At 47.5% G+C, this 20,493-nt stretch overlaps 1 protein-coding gene across 1 annotated transcript; it reads right to left on the bottom strand.

Annotated features, from left to right (window-relative positions):
* Positions 1-8,395: 8,395 nt before the first annotated feature.
* Positions 8,396-20,213, bottom strand: FOSL2 (FOS like 2, AP-1 transcription factor subunit). Its single transcript, XM_062489234.1, has 4 exons — positions 20,066-20,213; positions 13,938-14,192; positions 10,301-10,408; positions 8,396-8,905 (listed from the first exon to the last, which is right to left on the bottom strand). The coding sequence occupies exons 1-4, from the start codon at positions 20,162-20,164 to the stop codon at positions 8,396-8,398; spliced, it is 972 nt and encodes a 323-aa protein (XP_062345218.1). The 5' UTR covers positions 20,165-20,213.
* Between the last annotated feature and the right edge of the window lie 280 nt (positions 20,214-20,493).

Below are 20,493 nucleotides of genomic sequence, written 5' to 3'. Positions count from 1 at the left end.
CACACTAGTCTGTGGAATGGAGCATGCAAAATTAAAAAGGAAATCTGAGACTCACACTACAACAAGCTGAACAGTTTACATTCTTGTCTGCCATGATAGCCTCCTCCCAGCTTAGTCCTTATCTGTTTGACCTTGCACAGCCAGCATCAAAAGGCTGATATTTAGTACAGAGGAATTCTGGGGTTCAGATGAGATAGCACTGCAAGGGGGGAAAGAAATACACTCACAAGATGTTCGTTCAGGACTATGTGGAATTAAAAGCAGAAACACAGAACGGTTGAGGCTGGAAGGCATCACAAGACAGTGTCCAGTCCACCCTTTTGCTCAAGCAGGATCAGTTGGAGCAGATTGCTGACAGCCATGTCCAGTCTAGTTTTGAATGTCTCCAAGGATGGAGACTCCACAAACTTCCCTGGTCAAGGTATGTCAGTGTTTGACCACCTTCACAGTGAAAAAGTTACTCTCATGTCCTCTGTTACGAATTGTGACCATTGCCTCTCATCCTGTCACTTGGTACTACTGGGAAAACTAACTGCATCTCCTTTGCTCCCTACCCCAATCAGGTATTGACACACTTTGGTAAGATCCTCCCTTAGACTTCTTTTCTCACAGCCAAATATTCCCAGCTGTCTTGGCCTCTCCTTCCAGTCCTGTCCTGTCTTCATCAAGGAATATCTTCCTGAGGTGCTCTGATCTCACTACACAGGAACACCCATGGAAAGCTTTCGTTTAAACCTCAGCCCTATGAGAGTGCCAGCAACTTCCACCCATCTGATAATCCATCTGCACTGTTGATTGTCCTGACACTGGCCAGGAATGGCTGAATGGGGGCCTCACTAGTGCCATGTGAGACTGAGCAGAAAACACTTGTTATGATGATATAAAATTTCAGGACATAGAGACATCAATAGAATAGGAGCATATAGTGTAGTGGTTTGGTTGTTTTTGGGGTTTTTTTTAATGCATAATTTTTTCCACTTTGGGGTATCTGATGCAATAACCATGTCACAGCTTTTCTCTGTCACATCCTTCCCACATGGCAGTGGAAACATCACTTCAAACCAGTATTCTGGATGCCCTCCTTTCCCCCACACTCCCACTCCAACTCTGCTTGCCATTAAGCTTTCTTCAGATTTAACACACGCTTATTCTTTCCATTGGCTGCAGAATTTCTGCAGTGTTCCCATAGCTGCTCCTGCAGGTTCTAGACAGAATTTTAAAAGTGAAAAAAAAGAAAAAAAAATCATCAAAAGCCTTAATCTGACAACTTGAGATCCTCTGGTATGATATATTCAGGAAACTCCTCTAGGCTTTCTCTTGCCACAAAAGCTCTGGTCCAAGTGGGGTCTCCACTCTGTGTAAGAAGACCAGGCTACCCACACATGCTGCTTGGAGAGAGAAACCAGTGCTTCAGTCAATGAGAAATATGACCACAAGGAGAACTCCAGAGATGAGTCTCACATTCTGGGAAGAGGAAAGGCAAAAGAGAACGAAGAACCTCTTTTCATTCTTGTATGCACTAAAGATATCATTGGGATGTATGCTGATCCTGATGGAAGAGTTTTTGATGCAGATGTCCCTCACAAGCTTTCCTGCAAAAGGAATGGGTGATCTCTCTTCCAGTACAACTCTGCCCACCCTGTGGTAAGATACAGATCACTCCCTCTCAACACAGGGTTAGGGCATTGCAGGGTAGAGGGAGAGGATGAGCCTGTTTCAGAAGGAGGGGAAATTCCCTATGTAAAGTGATCTAAACCAAGATGAGGATGTTGGGAAAAACATAATTTCTATGTCAGTGTGGTAGAATTTGGCCTCCCACAGCTAGAAGACTGGTGGAAAAGAGTTTGCTCTGCTGTGCAATTTCATCCTTCAAGTTACAGTAAGTGCTGTGGACCTTCCGGGGTCCACAGCTAATGGTGATCAAAGGCAGTCGCAGCCAGCCACTGCTGGGAGAAAATCAGGCGAGAGGCCGGGCCTCACAAGCAGCATTTTCAGTCAAGCAACATTAAGCCTTTCTGAAGGGCACTGTCAGCAAACAGGAGCTTAGGGAGCAAGAACATATCCTCCTGTTAGCCTTTTTTTGGGAGGAGGCGGAGGAGGCATACACTGCCAAAGGAGCTGGTTTGACAAAATTGAGGCTGGATGCCTCTGTGCAGCAGCGTAATGGGGAAGTCCTTCGAGAGGCAGGAAATCCTGGAAGCACTCCTGTTGGAGAAGGCTTGCATGCAGTAGGAGATCAAATGGGGACTCCCCCCTGCCCCAGGCCCTGTGGAGATGGATATTAAGAGATGATGCTCCTTTGGCATATTTGCTTGTAGTTGCCATGTCCCCCAGAATATCTACTTTTTCCTTTAGGACAAGTGCATTTAGAAAAAGCTTCCCATAGGCTTTCTCTTACCCCTTTGTCATCTTTGACCCTGCAGAGAACCCTAGGGCTGGGTCCTGTTCTAAAGCTCAAACCCTCCTACGCTGATTTCATGTCAACTTTCCTACAGTATGGATTCCTGAAAGCTGAGCTCATTTCACACAGGCATGTGCGTGTATTCCCTCTTCTGGTGACTGATGCCTCCAGCATTCCCTATAACTTGACAAATAGTTTCCATACGCCTTATAACTTAATCCTACATCTCTCATCTCCTTCCCCATAGAACTGTGAGAACACAGGGTTAAAAAAAAAAAAGTAAAAAAGAGGGTAAAAAAAAAACCCAAGGGACAGGGACCAGCAGGAAACCAGAGCAGACATTACTCCTAAGGAAGTCCATGAGTAAGGAGAAGCTTGGTCTGGTGCCAGCTTGGCAGGCCATGATTCACCTATCTCCTCCCCACCAATGTCTCATTTTGTACTCGAATACGACATCCTCCCCTCCTACCTGATGTATTTGAGTTCCTTCCACTCCAGAGGCTGGAGCTTTCCCCAGGCAAGCAAGGGAATTCCATCTTAACCTCCTGCTTGCTGCCAGTGAAGCAACCATGTTCCCCACCCCAAGCTTTCAGAGCAGAAGCTTTGACTCCTTCTGGTTGAGGAGATTTAAAACAAACAAACAACAAAAGAAGTCAGCACACATTTTCTACCTCTATCCCTTTCTTTTTTGAAGCCAAGATGAAAGGACTAGTGCTTTGTTTGCCTTTTAGCCCAGGAGGGCTGCTCTGCTAGCCTCTGCCCCATCTACCATTGTTGCAGGTAACATCTGTCAGGATTGCAGCTGCTCTTACGAAGGAAGCCTTGAACTGTGCTGCAACCAGGCACCTGGCAATGCTGAACCCATTTGTTCATAGTGAAGGAACATGCGAGCTTTTAATTGTTCATGGCAAAGGGAGCTTTTTAATTACTTCAATTAACAGAGAGAACTCCAGTTAGTTCTTGCTATACAAAAGTGTCCACAATGTCATTAAAACGATTTACAAGTGTCATAACTCTCAGCAGCATAGTCAACAATACAGCCAATCATTACAACTGAGCACCAAAAGAGAAGGGGGGAATATCATACCACCAAGAAACTGGATGAAAAGAAAGGAGTGTAGGGGGAAGAAGGTGCAGAGGAAAAAAGAAAAGTCATTTTTTCTTTTCGGTCTAGATTGATTTTATTCTATAAAATGCTACTCAGTTAAAATTGTAAAAGCAAAACCATTTTAATATGTTCTTTCTTTAGTAGCAGCAAGCTTTCTCTAACAAGCTTTTTGTTTTAGTGCAAATATTTTAGGCCTGTAATTCAGTAAAACAACAAGAACAGAAAAGAGACAACACCAGAGAGAATGCCTCAGAGCTGAAATTCCCCAGGACTGCAAGAACGACATCGAGATCACTACGAGCAAAGAAAGGTCCCACTTCAGCAGTCATCTTTAAGAACCTCTGTGGCAGAAACTTATTTCACTGCAGACAGACAGTAAAAAAAGAAAACCCATGGTCTAAAACTTTTGAGGAAAAAAAAAAATATAATGGTGCCCTCAAACCTTCAACAACCCTCATGGTCACCTATTAGTCACTGAGACTTCATTTCACTACTGACACCTGCTTCACAGCAGCAAAATGCTACTGATGCTTTCAATTTGTCCCACGTGAGTGGAATCAGAACCAGGCCCCGTCTGTATCTGAGGATCTTACAGCAGACTTTAGTGACACTAGTAACTTATCGCTCTAATAAAGATGCACTATCCCTTATTACTGATGTTACTTTGAACTACACAGTATATCAAGATATATACAACAGTTTATCCTCTCACTGAGCAAAAACAATTGGATACCTATTTCCTACACATTTTAATATGGTTTTAACATCAAGTAACCACAAACAAGGAAGTGGAATAACCCTTTAATCATACAGGATAGGAGGAGAACAATTAAGTAAAACAGGATGGGATTTTATTATTATCTTGTATTCTGAGATTTGTCCTGAACTCCACCTACTGTTCACAGAGAAATGATAATGCATCTTTAAAAACATATCTCTTTTTACATTTTATACAGACAACAACAAAACTCAGATTTTTTTTATTTAAGGAATCAAAAAAAATTATTAGCCTAAAACAAAAAGATTGTAGTATTTTAATGCTTTATTATATCCAAGTCTTGAACAGAAAAAAAAAAAGATGTAAACATGATAAATAAATAAGAAATAAATGTATATTGTTCCCCCCACCTCTTAAAATGTTTGACTTGGCCTTCCTAATGAAAATGAATTTGTGTCATGATAATAAGATTTCTTACATTTCAGAAGTCTGTTTTAGAATGAAAAAAAGGAACAACAAAAAGGAAAAAAAAAAAAGGCAACAACCAAACACCAGGAATGTGATCTGGGAGGATGTTAAATTAATGGCGGGCAGATCTGCTGGAGCAGGCACAAGAAGACGGCTGCCTGCCAATAAATAATAAGAGACCAGGGAGAAGGGAGGTGTCTTAGGTTTGTTTTCATTTTGTTTTTTTTTCTTTTCATTTAGGATGAAGGCCAGGTGGATCCTACATACAGTAAGCAGCAAAATTAAAGGTTCAGATGAACTAAATAGATCATTTAAATAATAATTATAAAAACACAAGAGAGAGCTATGGTCCCCAGCATGTTGGTCCCAAATCCCATCACAACCACAAGTGAATTGAGACTTACCCAGTCTCCACATCTATAAGAAAGGAATATATGAAGACAATGCCACAACTGGGAAAAGAGGAATGAGGGCAAAACTGGAATGGCAAACATCACCTAGAAGCTGAATGTTTCCTTCAATGCAGCTGCTACTACTCCCAGTTTGGCATTGATTAATTTAGGATGTTAGGAGAGGCTTTGTTGGGCCAATCACCAGGGGGCTGACCCAATACCAGCTTTAATTCCCTGGGCCTTTTTCTACTGACTTCAACAACTCTGTCAGCACTGGTTACAACAGTTCCCACATCCCTACTACATGTAGAACATGGAGACAATACATCTAGGAATCAGCAGGAAAGGGACTCATGGAAAATAACCTTTTGGGCATGGGAAGGTCAATCACTTCCCAATGAGCACACCAGAAAAGGTGAAAAGAAGAATGTAGGGCCAGATCAAAATGGGAGTGAAGTTGTACCTGCCTGCCAGAAACTAAACAAAACTAAGGCTGATCCACAAAATATAAAAGGCCAGCAATCCCAACACAGACATTCTTTGAGAGACTTGAGGGAGAAAATGGACAGGCACAAGGTATCTGGGGCTTTTCCCAAACAGTAAAAAATAATCCTTTTTTTTTTTTTTTTTTGAGCAGCTTCACATGGCTCCCGTCAGTATCACAGGTCAGGAAAGGGGAGCATCTTGTCCTGTCTCTGAGCAGGTCAATGACCAGGCAGGAGGCAGTGGACAAAGACCATCTGCAGCTCCTTTTGGCAATGATTCAGTGACCAGAAGCAAAGATAGATTTTTGTTGTTCCACCAGTTAGATCGGACCAGACGCCCGACTTCCTGAAACCCCTACAAGGGTGGATGTTCCTGACCTCACAGGGACAGCAATCCTGGTCATCTAGCCTCTAAAGTAGCTGCATCATTTTAGAATTCACACACCACTTGTTGTGTTCTCCTCAAAAATGTGTGGAAATGACATGCAGATATGTTTTATTAACAACTTTAGATTCTCAGTCCAGAGTGGCCCAAACAAGCATTTGGCAAAATGGAAAGAGAGAAGCTGTAGTTCCACCTAAAGTGGTATCATCTACATAAAACCCTAGGAAAAGTGGATCCTCTATGCTAACTATGGGAAATTTAAAATCTACTTTATTACAAAGGAAGTTTTGATGTACATGTAAGCACAATACAACTCCTTTACTAATTTTACTTACTGTGTAGGCTCAATTTGAAACCTCTAGCACCAGTATCAAAATGGAAGTGTTTAAGCAATATAGAAAAAGCCTGAATCCAATCAGCTTTATGACGCAAAAAGATCACTCACATACTTCCGGCAGGTTTGGTAAATACCTGGGTTAAAAATAATAGTTATAATAAAAAAGCCAAAGTCCACCTTTAGAGTGAGAATAGAGTCCCTTTGAAATGATTCAAAGAATGGGCAGTGGCCAGAGTTTGAGGGAAGCCAGCCCTGCTGAGTAAAGTTCCAGTTCCACAAGACTGAACCCTATTAATTCGCAGTGGAGTTGGTGGGGATTGCAGCAGTTTTGCATCTCATACAACTAGCCCTATAATTGTATGTTACATTTCTCCAGGTCCAGCCTGAACAAGAAATGCCCTGGTTTTGGTTGATTTAAAAAAAAAATATTATACATATATGTGTCTGTATGTCTGTGTTTATTATAGAAAAAGACAATCTCACACCAAAATACATAGCTGCCACCACAGCTTCAATAGGCAGGACCAAAGAGCTATCTCCTAAGCGGTTCAGCTGGCAAGCTGGGCATTCCTAGTGTGCACAGGGTCATGGTTTGCCAGTGCCTTGACATCAACAGGAATTGATCTTGGTTCCCATAGATTACACACATTACTGTTTCCACTAGTGAACATGAGCACTGGAGAGCTTGTGCCCTCTGCGAGCACTTAGTAGTAGCATTCAAGCCCACAGGCTAGAGAAGGACCCAAGACTAGGGAAAGAGCCCTTTGGTTTGATTCTTTGTCTTCAGGCCAATCAACCACAACAAAACAAGATCAATTGTAATGCAAAGAAAAAACAGAGGCCAAAGACCAAGGTGCAAATAATGCTAATCAATTTTCCTGTCAACTTGTCGTTTGCCAGAGCCTGTCAGAAGCTCTGTTTTAGTTCAAACAGGTCAGCACTTTATCCATGCCATTCCTGCCTGGTCAGGAGCTGGGACCTTGAGGCCTGTGCTGTGCTGGTGGATGCTTTGTTTCCCAACAATCCAAAAATCAGCAAGGGTACAGCCAGCTAATTTCACCATCTCAGCTGCTGTCAGTCTCCATCCTAGATTTATAGGCATGTGGTGCCACGTCTTTTTGTTTTTTAGCACGTTCTGCAAATATGGCCAAGGGGAGGGGAAGATTTACTAACAGGAAGAGATCAGCCTCTGAGTCAGGAGCCGTGATGGGAAGGGAGATGTAATACTCCCTAGACAGCAGGCAGCCCAGGAAAAGTAAACAAGCAGCAGACTTGATATCCAGCATACTAGGGTAAAACCCTGCCAGTGACTGGCAAGTGCCAGCCCAGCAGCTTTTCTGATGCTACTTCGGCCCTGAGACGCTAACTTGGTTTTTTGAGGAGCCCAAGGGATAAATATATCAATTTTAAAAAAGAAAGGCTTCCACATGAGCCTTCTGCTGTCTCTGTGCCTCAGGGTAGAGACTACAAGCTCTGCCCTTGCTGCTGAGCTCTTGGGCTCCCTCTTGGTCCCCCTATCTCCTGGCCCTCCCAGCTGTCATCCTCCTGTCTGGGCAACCCTACGTTTCCCACAGCTATTCACAAGAGGAAAGATCCTAATAAGACTTTAGAGTTCAGAGCAATTGAGTGAAATGTAATGGGATTGACAACATTGGAAATGATAAGCAAAGAGAGAGAGCGAGCACACAAGAAAGAAGTTGTAAGATCAACTAACCAGAATGATTTAAGCACAGAGCACAGCCAATCAGGTCAATCCACAAAGGAAAGGGACAACTAGCAACTGTCTGCAGCTTGCCTTCAGTCCTGGCCAGGAGTGCTCCCCAAGTCCACAAAGAGGTTTCCATAGGCAGTCCCTACAGAGGGGACATCACCCTCTCCAAAGAACCCTGGTGTGTCAGTCCCACCCTTGCTGTTTCCTGCCTCCAGGGAGCTGGCGTTGGTCCTCACTCTCCTTCCTGGAGCTGTAGCACTTCCCCATCCTTGTTCTTGCTGCCCTTGTGCTTGAACAATCCTGTGCCTGTCTCTAATCCCATGGAGGGGGCTCCCCCCATGGTACTGTGGGGGATGTAACACACTGGCAAAATGGGGGGCCGCAGGGGGATTACAACGCCAGCAAGGTGGGAGAGTTCAAGGAATCTGAGGACTGGTCCCCGCTGCTGCTGCTCCTCCGGTGAGCTTTGGAGCAGGACTCAGAAGGGGAGAGAGGAGACTCCTGATCCAACACGTTAGGGTAGGTGAACACCAAGTTGGAAGAGCCAGGAGTGATGGCTGGTGTTGAGGTCACCACAATGGGAGTGTTGAGTGCCTCTTCCCCATAAAAACCTCCAGCAATGCTGATGGGCTTAATGACAGACCTCTGGGCTTTGTCAAGGACCAAAGAGGAAGATGGGATCTCTTCCTCCACAGGCTCCTGCTTCACCACCACCGCTCCACTTGCTCCAGTCCGAATGCTCTGGAGGCTGCTGGATGGTGGGCTCCGACGTTCCTCAGGGCTGATTTTGCACACAGGGCTGTGAGCCACCAGCATAAACTCCAGCTTCTCCTTCTCCTTCTGGAGCTCAGCAATCTCCTTTTGCAACACTGACTTCTCCTCCTCCAGTACTTCAGTTTCCTGCAGACAAAAAGAGGAATAAATAAATTAATTAGCAAAGGCTCTGCAACTACTCCTCACCTGGAACAGGGCCACCAAGTGCAGATCCCATCTGGCACAGGAAGATACACCCCAGACTCTTCGTGAGCCAAGCAGACACCAGGTCATTGCCAGTCAAGCATCTTGTGTTTCACGTGTCTATTTGTGGACTACTCCCAAACATCACCAATCTAAGGGTTATAAATAATCTCGTGAATTCACCTTAATTTTCTGATATCTAGTTTTTGCCACTCTGTCTTGGCCTGTGACTTCAGTCTTCTCCCTTGCTCTCTGCCTGGAAACAGTCTCTAAACTGTTTCCATTGTACTTCTGTAGTGCATATTTCAGCTTAGTCTGACAATTGCCTAACTCTTGTCCAAAGAGCCAACACTGGATCACCCCTTGACGCATCCTAGAGTTAAGACACCTTTCCCATGGTCACATCATGCAGACGGATCACAGTCTGGGAGCAGCTCTTCCCATGTGAGGAGCTTGTAACTTGACAAAACTCACACTCAGCCCTTCAGGATCTGACTTCCCACTTTGCACACTCCTCTCACTTCTATCACATTAGTCATGACATTTCTATAGGATGTCCTGCCTCCCCTACACTGAGAGCACCTCCTAATTTGAGACAGCAGCACGTTTCATGGGTCTGCTATCACTGCCGCTGTGCTTGTTAATAACATCATTGGATAAAACCAGGCTGGTTCTTGACCACAAACACTGGAGCCTTTCCTTCAGCTTATTTTGCACAACCCAAAGAACTTTTTAATTTCTTTTTTAAATTTTATTGTCTTCTCTTGAACCAGTGCCTTCCCACCCCTTGGTGCTTATGCTCAGCTCTATGTTCTCCAGCTTTACTAATTATTACTCGTGCAGCATCAGGGCACCTATCTCTGTGGTGCTTCCTTTTTGGAGGAAGTCAGTTACTACTCCACCTCCAAAGAAGGAATAAGCCTAAAGGGTATTTTGTACACATAACATCTGCTTTGTTTTCTACAGCTTTCAGATGATCCTACCTTTCTTCATTGCTTCTGTCCTTAAAGCCTGCCTTCGAGGCACACAGTGTTCTTTATTTGAACTTATGAAAGGTGACCAGAGTCAGGGAGACTTGTGCTGGTTGAGAGCCAAGAAGAGAAGAGGACATTTTGGGTATTCAGTAAAGAGAATTTTAGGGTCCTAAACTCCAGGCCCAAGTCCCCCTCATCAACTACTGTTGATGTAGGAGCACTACCCTTGGGCAGCCTTGGACGAGGAGGGCAGAATGTGTTTGAAGCATCTTCCTCAAAGATGCTGGTAGAGGAAAACCAATGTCCTTGGAGCTGGTCAGAAGGGTGGGCAACAAGGAAGGAGAAATGCATGCAGGGCACGTACCGCCTGGAGTTTCTCTGTCAGCTCTCGACGCCTGTTACGACACTTAGCAGCTGCCAGCTTGTTCCTCTCTCTCCGGATCCTTCGCTTCTCTTCTTCCTCAGGCGACAGCTGTGGGCAAGTGCCAAGAAAATCCAATCAGATCTGAGCAAGGCATTCCTTTAAGTTTGTGAGGATTTAACCACAATGCAAAGGAAAAAGCCTGATCCAGCAGGATGCTGAGCACTCCCCCTCGTCACTGATGTCAGCAGAAGATGAAAGCACACAGTATCTCTGCCTGCACCAGGTCTTAGCAGAAGGGTGAGAAGGAGCAGGGCACAGGGAGAAGATTGTGTAAGAGGACAGTGAATCTGCACCAAGGCCAAACAGATAAAAGATGCTCTGATTGTTTCACAACTTGGGTGGTACATTAAGCAAAACTAGAGCACGATGTTGTAAGTCCCTCTTTCTTGAAAGAAAATATCTGCTGCTTCCCACACAAAAATAGTTGTTTGCTTGAAGGTTGGGATGGTATATAGAGGGAGACAGGAAAATCAGCAGGGCTTCCATGAAGTCTGTGAAGCAACAATGATTTATACCACCCAAAAATCTGACCTCAGATTTTTGAGCACTCAGTGAGATAACACACTGCTTCTTGCATCAGCAGGCAAGGCTCCAGTGATATCAAGGGCTTCCTGAGGCCAGCTGACATCCTCACTGATGTAAATCAGGAGCAATTCCATAGAAACCCATCCAGCTACACTCTTGCGAAACCAGAGGAAGTGAGCAGGAGCTCACAAGACCTGGTCAAAGGTATGGGGCTTGAAAAATCTTTTGGGGTTTGAAACAAGGTTTTACAAACTCCAGCAGCAGCAGATAGGTTTGTGCCATGGCCAAAGCCAGGGAGCCAGAGCACAGACCGGGAGAGCTCTCCACTGTGGCACCCAGCAAGGGGATCCAGCAGGATCCATGCAGACAGCCCAACATAGGGATCCAGGGCATGTGCTCAGCCCTGCACTCCAACCTTGTGCCCTATGCTTCAAGGCTCACCCAGCCCATGTGTGCTGCAGGGACTCTGGCCTGGTGACTGTAAATGAAAGCAAAACCCTGACACCTGGTGAAGCACATTTCAGATCTCACAGAGTGCCAGCAGAGAATGGAAAGAAACAACTCTTCAGAGAACCTTCAGTTTTAGTATCTTCATGGGCTGCCAATGTCACAAATGAGACATTCACAATTTTACTATCTTTTCTTCTTATTGTTAGTTTTGCTCCAACCTCAGCCTAGTTTGTTTTGGCTTGCTCTATCTCCCTAATTTTGATGTTTGCAGTTTCAGTAAGTTTACTTCAGCCTCTGGGCATTCAGCTCACTCATTTCTGCTTTTTTCAGGATCTGATCTGTGCCTGTGATTTCACCTGCATGTAACATGAGCCCCTGGATGCTCACTGAGCAACACAAGCGATTCCAGGACTGCAGGACACAGAAAAAAAGTTTCTTCCACCAGCAGCTCACAATGTCCATCCTAGGTTTGGGGGTGGGTACCTCCATTCTGCTGGGCAGAATATTTCCCCCAGTAAGGAGCCCCTGCAGGCACTGCTCTCTCCGCTACAGCTCTGCCCACTCACTTCCACCCCACATGAGTGCAGGGTAAAAATGTATTTGCACACAAGTATCTACAGTATGGCAAAGCACTGAGCATGCACACAGAACATATGCTGACTTGGGGCCCCTGTTTTCGAGAGCCCTTTCATACTTTGGAAACACAGATCCCATTGAAATATGTTTGGAGTAAAATTTCTGCACCAAGGGCCTCCAGTAATTTAAAAATTATCTGTTTCAGAGACTCTGCTTTGCAAAAATTGCACAGGCAGGGCAGAAGCCCCTCATCTGGATGTTCTTAACATTTTACCAGGTCTAAAAAGGAATATTCCATCAGTGGTTGCTGGATTTGTTTGAAAGTGGTTGGATTTGGCACTCTTTGTGCCCCTGCTGTATGCGTTATCCGTAGCTTGTCCAAGCCCAATACGTGCATTCACTGTCAGGAACGTTCATCAAAACAGGCTCTTTTCATAAAGTGTTACACAATGTTTTCCAAAAAGGCACTCCGATGTGGTGTTCAAAGCACCAGCCATGGAAACCTGAGCCAAAGGGCCACAGTAAAGCACCCGGGTACTGCCTTAGCACGTGTCTAATCAAAAGGACTTGGCTTTGAATGACCCACAATGAACCGCCTGCAAACAAGCCACAGGCCAGGAATTGCTTGGCAGGCATCCTTCAGCAAATAACTCTGAACAACAAATAAAGCGGAGAATATGGTGATCTCTTCACGGCCAATTTGTGAACACAGAGGCAGCATTTGTCAAACAAATTAGTTGTTGCTAATTATTCCTCCAGTTCTGTGAGACTTTCTTTGCCTTTGGACACCAGCCCTGCATGCAGGGAACAGGGAAGTAGCTCCAGCTGGTGGAAAAGGCTGGCACGTACCGGAACCACCACGGCTACTCCATCCTTCCTCCCAAAAATGAGTTCTCACTGCAGCCATACCAGCTCCCCACACAGAGGTACTGCTGAATTCTGACTTTGACCTTTTGGGTCTAAACCAGGCAGCAACTCCACATAAAATAATCGGACTGTGAACCAAAACAGATGATGTAGAAGTAAAAGTAGGGCTGGTGAGTCTTATTAGAAACAGACCTCACACAACAAATAGCTCGTGTCTGGAGGGTGTGCCGTGTGTCTCACTGCACAGCTCTGCAGCGACCCACACAAATGCTGCTTGGGAACAACTTGGGGAGATCGAGTTTAGTCAGATCTTTTTTTTTTTTAAAGCAAAATAAGCCTAGCACTGTGAATAGATGTTCATCAGACAGCCCTGGAGAAGGGTGATTCTCACTAAGAGGAGTGCTGATTTCCAGAAGATGAGATGCCTGCACCTAGTCCACCACATCCGGGGTCCCAGTCTGATAATCCCATTAGGAGGTTGAGCACAGGGCAGCAGTAGTACAAGCTGCCCCATGCTAGTTATGAAAATACCTCTTGGTTTGTAGCAGAAAAATCTCTTACGGGATCCCCATCAAACTGCTGCAAAAAGAACAAGCAATTACAGGTTTGTAGTGGGAAGGTGGATTTAGACCCCAGTCATCCATAAGGCTCTTCATACTAGAGTTGAGGTGCTCCAGGGAAGCTGCTCCTCCCTGCATGATGCTGGCTGGTACTGGGAGTATCACACAAATGGAGACTGGAGCAATGCTGGCTACAGAGCTGACAGAAGGCATTAGCTGATGCAATTTGGTGCAAAACTTGTAAAGAACCTACATGAAAACTGCTCTGCTTTCTTGGAGGTTTCCTTCTGCCTGGAGCGGCAGAGACAGTCAAACTGAAACCCGGGGCTCAACTTCAGAGTTTCACCTGCTTTTGAAGCCAAGCCACAATGCGGGCCAGTGGTGTAAAGCATTTGATAAGATTGGGTAAATCTCACCATATGATGAGGAGGCAGCAATAAAAGTCACCCTCCAGCTTACACCCTCAGCATGTGTGCAGCGCCAGGGATGGACCTCAGTGCTCCCCTGTGGTGCTGGGAGATCTCGCGAAGGGGTGGGGAGGAAAATCTCTGTAAGTCTGTTTCCAAGGCACTCCCAGCTGCTCTCCCCACTGCAGTTACCTGCTCATCTCTCCGTCTCCGTCCCACGGTGGTCCCGATGGTTTTGATGACACCAGGACGCTGCAGAGCCGTGTGTCCGGCCACTGAAGACAGCGGGGGCAGTGGGTGGCTGTAGGGGTGCGAGCGAGAGTAAGGGCTTGACATGGAGGTGATGACAGTGGGCTGCACCATCCACTGCAGGTCTTGGCTGGTCGTGATGGCGTTGATCGTAGGGATAAAGGCACTGCCCGATCCTGGCATATCTACTCGAAATTTCTAGGAGGAAAGGCAGAGAAGGGGGACAGAGAGCAGGGAAGAAACTGTCAGTGAGAGCAGAACATAAGTAGTTACTACAAAACCAGCTAGGCCCTCAGGAGCTGCACCAGTGAGGATCAAAGCAGCACCTGAAGCAAAAACACCGGTAGCTGGTGACTCCGCAGCATCTTAAGCTGCCCCTGCCTGCCACAGCCCCCTGAGGAAAGGACTGGGTGCATGCACTTCCTCTCCAAGGCAGCCCTGCCTTCTCCCAGCCCCTTTCCTCTTCCTCCACACACCTCCCCAACATCACCCTAAGCCAGTCTCCCCTCCCAGGCACCATCCCCACTGGTGCCACCTCCTGCCAGTGCCCACCACTCCTTCCGGCATGGAGCAAAAGGGGAATTAAGGAGTTTCTTCAAACCCAAAGAAAAGGAAGAGAAACTTTAGTTCTGAAATGCCGTAAACAAGCAGAGCAAAGCCTCCTTTCACCAAAGAATTGCTCTGAAATTTGGGCTTGGTCCACATAGGGTTTGGTATGGCAAGAACAGCAGCCTGCTTCTCCTTCAGTAGCTCTGTGCTCATCAAGAAACGCAGCCCAGAGATGGTTACGTGCGAGGATATGTATTTTAATAGCAGCCTATAAAGTAGGTCTTAGGATTCAGATCGGACAAGTTCCCTGCAGCTCTCTGCACTGTCTAGACAAAACAAGGCAGCAGTAAAACCAAGGCAGCAGGTAATGATCGCCTCCAAAATACATGTACACCTTCTTTCATACACAGGTAAATCCATCTGGATAATATGCTGGCACTAAATTGCAAGGAAAACAATCGCTTGTCCCCGGAGGGGGAAGCAGGAGAGAAAGAATGTTTTTGTCTATGCTGAGCTCCTTCAGGAGGCTTTCAATGGTTAGACTGGAATTAACACACAGACAGGCCTTGCTCCAGCAATCACTGATCAAGGGACAGGACTTGTCGGACCCACAGCGGTCACCACCACTGGTTTGCAAGCCTTAAAATGATTCCATGAAAAAAGCACATTCTTGGGTCAACAACCTAGCTTCCCAGAGAAGTGAGAGCCCTTGCATCAGCCTGACCTCAGCTCAGGTAAGTCCCAGATAAGGGACACCACTTCAACACAGATTTCCTTTTCAGGGTGTGCCTAATCAAGCACCTTAAGAGCTTTGTTAAACCAATGCTACTGCAAATAGTATTTCACATGCTGATAGCTGCAGCACTTCAGGCCAGCATTAGCGAGCTGCCAACACCTGGAGACCAGGAGATCCAGTCTGAATACTAACATCTGCTGACTTACACCTCTGAACAGCTCAAAATCTAGCAAGAAAGGATGAGAGGAGCGAGTCAAGTTAAGCAGGTGAGGAAATGACACGGAGAGGATGACACTGGCACCAAGACTTCGGCAAAACCCCCAACAGCACCTCAGAGATTCACTTGGAGCTTGAGTCCAACACAGCCTCAGCTCATCCCACATGTCAGAGTCCATGTCACCTCTCCCAGTTAGTTACAGGGGCTCGGAGCCACAAACTGTCAACACTGTGTCAGAATTTATGGGTGCAAATCCCCTCCTTTGCTCTGCATGGTGTAGGCTGTGACCACATGGCACAGAAGAGGATGCGTTGGTGCCTCCAAAACCAGAACACAAGAGGACCTTAACCTCACAGAAGGGAGGAAGTGCGAGACCAGTTGAACCACAAGCTCAACTCAAGGGATGTGAGCCCTACTCCCAGATCCACAAGTGGCTTCTATACCATGACCACTACCTATCTGTGCTACCCTCCCTTTCACAACCAAAAAGCAGGGAAGAAATGTCCCGTCTTCTTGGCAGGGACACTAGAAAGCTATGACTGCAAAACATCCAGAGAGCTTCTATGTGCTTTGCCATAGAGACACCACAGGCATTCCAGACATAACCTTTGGCTTCAACACCCAACAACATGCTAAAAATTCCCAATAGAGCAAAAAAATCGGGCTGCAATTACTGACTAAGCAAGTACTCCAATCACTCTTGTACTCAACTTAGGACCCTTCTGTAATACCAATAGAGGTCTCCTGGACAGCAAAGGGGAGCTGCTCAGTTCAGCCACATCCCTCCACAGTTCCACAATGCTTGCTTTCAAACTTGGGGGGGAAGAGACCAGTTCCTCTCTGTGCCCCATCTCTGTCACCAGCTTCCCTTCTAACTACTCAAATTATCTTGGAAACAAACAAAAAACAACAACAACAACAGAAAAAAAAACCACAAAAAAACAAACAAAAAAAATACTCCAAATCTGTGTTCTGTACTCTCCAAAGGCAGTATTTTTCCCAGATAACTAATTAAGGGACAGACTGCTGTGGCAGACTGAGTCTTCAGACGCAGCGTGCTCAGTCTAACACCAGGTTTTACAAGCATTGCTTCCTGACTGATCCGGCTTTCCCCACATACCTTGCTTTCCCTGCTAGGATGCTGCACCAGATCAGCTCTGCCGTGCCAAAATGCCACTGGTCCCCACATTCTGCCCAGTGGCCATCAGCTCTGACACCTGGGATGTGGTGGTCAGGATGTGACCCCTGGGATGCTGCCGGTTGGAGTGGCAGGCCTGAATTCCCTGTCACCTCCCCTGCACAGCCCCTTTGAGCACCATCCTCCTCTCACAGAAGTGCCAGACCTTTCCCCAAACTGCAGCCCCATCTTTGCTCTCCTCATCCCTCCTCCTCTCAGAGAGCTTCAATGCCCCTGCCAACCTGACAGCACTGCCTGCCCTTGCCCACTTCTCTTTCCAGACCCTCTCCTGCCTTCTCCTCTCGCAGGACATGCAGAGCTCTCCTCTCCCTGACCCACAAGAGGCTCCTGTAAGCATCTCTGTGCCAGCTCTCAGTTCCTCCTCTCGACAAGGAATTCAGAGCACTACAGAAAGATGAGGTGATAGGCAGAGTGCAGGGCTCCACACGCAGCATGCACTCAGCCAAGAACCCACCGCTCTCCTCCTGACCCAAGCCAACGCAGATGAAGGTATCATTAAAAAACCCCAACAACTAAACAGCAAACAGAAAGAGTCCTGTTATTAAGTGTGCCAAGAACTGAGGTCAGTCTCTGCTCTGCCTTAAAAATATGGGGTTGGATGAGAGCCTCCTCAGATCCATAGTCGGGGGAGGCTCCAGCAAGTCCTGCCACAGGCAGGGACAGGCTACATTAGCAGCTCACAACTTAGCAGCACAGACAGCACGGGGACATTTCAAGCTTTGGCTTTGTGGCTCCTTTCTCCACCTTAAGGTTTTTATATGGCACCCGCTGTGTCTTTGCTCCACTCTGGACCATCACTGACATCTGTAACTAAGTGCTGAGCAGCACCAGAAACCAGTCGAGAAATGGATATAATGGCTGGGGGGGGAAGAAAAAAAAAATCAAACCAAACAACAAAGCAACCAATAAAAATCCTACAGCATCTGCAACATTACTCAGTTATCAAATATAGGGCATGTGATAGATCTTACAATAAATATAAGGCCCTTGATGGCTCTCCTATGTTGGACATCTTGAAGGAAATCTGGACACAGCACTATAATATCTCAAGGGAAAGTTGACCACTCTGAAAGAGTACACAAACTCTTCCCATTAAAGTCTATGTTTACCACATGGCAAGTCACTGATTAGGAAAATAGCATGACATGCAACTTAAAAGAAAAATGTTCCAGTGCTGTGCTGTATGGGAAAAAATAATTAAAAAGCATCAAAGTTTTGGCTCAGAGACACAGTTTCCATTTAAACATGTGATTGATGCATCTTTTCTTGCTTTTGGAAAAAAAAAAAACACAATAAGGAAAAAATTTCAGCAATGCATATTTTCTGCAGTGATAAAACTGCAGATCTCCACAGACCAGAATCAGCAGAACAGCCCAACTGCTAGGGTAAAGGCAACGCTTACATTTGATCCTAATCTACAACATCTGTAAGGATCAAGGGGAAGACGGAGCACAAGGCCTTGAGAAATCTCCCGGATTCTTAAAGAAAACATTTATGTTCTCGCTAAGCCAACGTCCTGCTCAAAGCCCTGTTTCAGATAGTAACCCTAGAAACTGGGCTCTGCTCCCTGCATCAAACAGCACACACGCGAGTTCTGCTGCCTGGGGAAGACGTGGAGCCCCAGAAAATGGGGAAAACCCAGTTATTGCACGGACTGTGACAGCTCAAAAGTGAAGCGGTGACAGAGTTTCAGGACCTCCTGTAGCAAGTGCTTGAATGCAGAGCAGCTGTTAAATCACAGGAGGAAAGGGAGAGTGAGAATTTGCAGTTTGCCGGGCGTTTCCAGATTCTCAGCACCCTTTCCCGCTCCCCCACCCTGTCCTAGCATTTACTGTAAACCAGGGAATAAGCTTTAGCTGAGTTGGAGTCCCTGGAACCCGCAGAGGGCACCAGCGAGATGCGTTTGGTGCAGGCGGGGAGCGGCAGCGAGTCATTTCTGGTAAAACTTCTTTAATGTGAGGAATGTCACGGGCTGGTACGGCTGGCAGAGTTTAAGACTGGACTTTTTTTCCTTCCTTTTTTTTCCTCCCTCTTGTAATTATCCTATGACTCCTTGATGCGAAGACTACACCGTGCTTACACTGCCAGTTCGCTCACACAAGCAATATTGTGACAAAAAAGAGGGGGAGAAGCCGAACTCTGAAAAGGCAAAAAAAAGTGAGGCTGGGCCAGCTGATGTAAACAAGTTATGAAATAACCCAGGTTTGTATAACTGGCCCGATTGTGTAATGCCTTCCCCAGAAGTGGCAGATTTAGTCTATCTAGGCATATAAGTCATTCCGAGGTATTTGCTCAGGAAAATGAAAGGGGGAAAAAAAGCCAAAAACCACACTACTGGGCTTTCAGGTCTCTGAATTCACGCCGCTTCCACAGGAAATATTCCCTGCTCTCGAAGCGCCGCCCGAAGCGGAGCTTGAGTGGGGATCGGGGCCGGGGAGCGCTCCGGCGAGCCCCAGGAAACTCCGGCTCGGAAAAAGCCAGGGCCGGCCGGAGAGGAGCCAAGGAGCGGGCGGGCAGAGGGCTGAGCACAGCGGCACGCCGCTGGTCCCGGCGGGGCAAAGGCAAACAGAGTGTCAGCGCCTCGGAGACAAAGTTTCGCGGGGGAGAAGCGGGCAGACAGCCGGAGACGCTGGAAAGACCCTGAGCCCACTTCCAGCCATCCATGCCTCCGCGTTCCACGGCGGCTGCAACAGCTCCGTGAATAACTCGGGCGGCGCCTCCCAAAGTCCCAGCGAAGCCGCCCAAAGTGCTGCGGGCGAGCCCCGGGCACCACCCGGGCTGGCGTGATGAACGTGGATAGCGAGAAGCTCCCAACGAGAACAAAAGCAGGAAGGAGGAAGAGTTCGGTGCGCCCCTGTATTCGCGTTACCGACCTCCTAGAGAAGTCGCCCAGAAGAGCCCTTTGATTGCCCAGCGAGTCCCGGCCCGGGCGACAGGCGGGAGCTCGGTACCGACACTCGCCGAGCCCGCTCCACCTGGGGCCGGGCTGGCGGAGTCCGCCCGCCGGGCGCTCCCACCCCGCACGTCCCCGCTCGGGGCAGGCCGTGCCTCCCACAACAGCCCCGGCCCGACAGGCGGGGAACTCCGGTCAGCGTCTCTCCGGACGCGTCCGGCACTCACTCCGGGGCGGGCGGGCAGGGAGGGAAAGAAGGAACACGGCGGTATCCCGGAGACGGAGCGGCGGCTGCGGGCAGCCCCGAGCCCCGGCACCGCCTGCGCTCCCGCGGCCGGCGCCTCTCCGCCGGGCGCCCGCGCCTCCACCGCGAAGGAAGCGCCGGCCGCTCCCCGGGCGTGGCGGTGAACTCCCGTCCCGGGAGCGCTCGGAGCAGCCCCCGGAGGGACCGGGGGAGAGGGGCAGCGCCCGGCCCTACCTGCTGGGCTGCGCCGCTCGAGTAGGTCTCGGGGTGTCCCGGGGAGCCGCTGCTGCCTCTGGAGGAGGTGTCGAAGTTCCCGGGGTAGTCCTGGTACATGGTCCAAGGTCGGGCCGGGGGAGCCGCGTCCCCGCCTTCCCACACCGACACCCGCCGCTCCCTCGCCGTCTCCCCGCCCCCTTCTCCCTCCCGACCTCTTCGGCTCTTGCCTTTCGCCTCCCAACGCTCGCCGCAGAGAAGGGAAAAAAAATTACAAAAACGGCTTTGGAGACGGGAAAAAAAGTGTGTGTGTGTGGGAAGGATTAAAAAAACAAAAGGAAAAAATTTTAAAATAAAGCGATAACAAAAACAAAAATAATAACAACGATGAAAAAAAGTGGCTCAGTTGGCAGCCGAGCGCCCGCGGGACGGGACGGGGCCGCAGGACT

The sequence above is a fragment of the Cinclus cinclus genome, chromosome 3 (genome assembly GCF_963662255.1).
Source record: "Cinclus cinclus chromosome 3, bCinCin1.1, whole genome shotgun sequence".
Lineage (NCBI taxonomy): Eukaryota > Metazoa > Chordata > Aves > Passeriformes > Cinclidae > Cinclus > Cinclus cinclus.
This window is presented reverse-complemented; position numbering and strand designations above follow the sequence as displayed.

Excerpts from the sequence above, each read along its gene's own strand:
- FOSL2 (XM_062489234.1), bottom strand. The coding sequence starts at position 20,164 with ATGTACCAGGACTACCCCGGGAACTTCGACACCTCCTCCAGAGGCAGC. Across the intron at positions 14,193-20,065 it reads CGAGCGGCGCAGCCCAGCAG|AAATTTCGAGTAGATATGCC; the intron begins GTAGGGCCGGGC and ends CTTTCCTCCTAG. Across the intron at positions 10,409-13,937 it reads GGAGACGGAGAGATGAGCAG|CTGTCGCCTGAGGAAGAAGA; the intron begins GTAACTGCAGTG and ends ACTTGCCCACAG.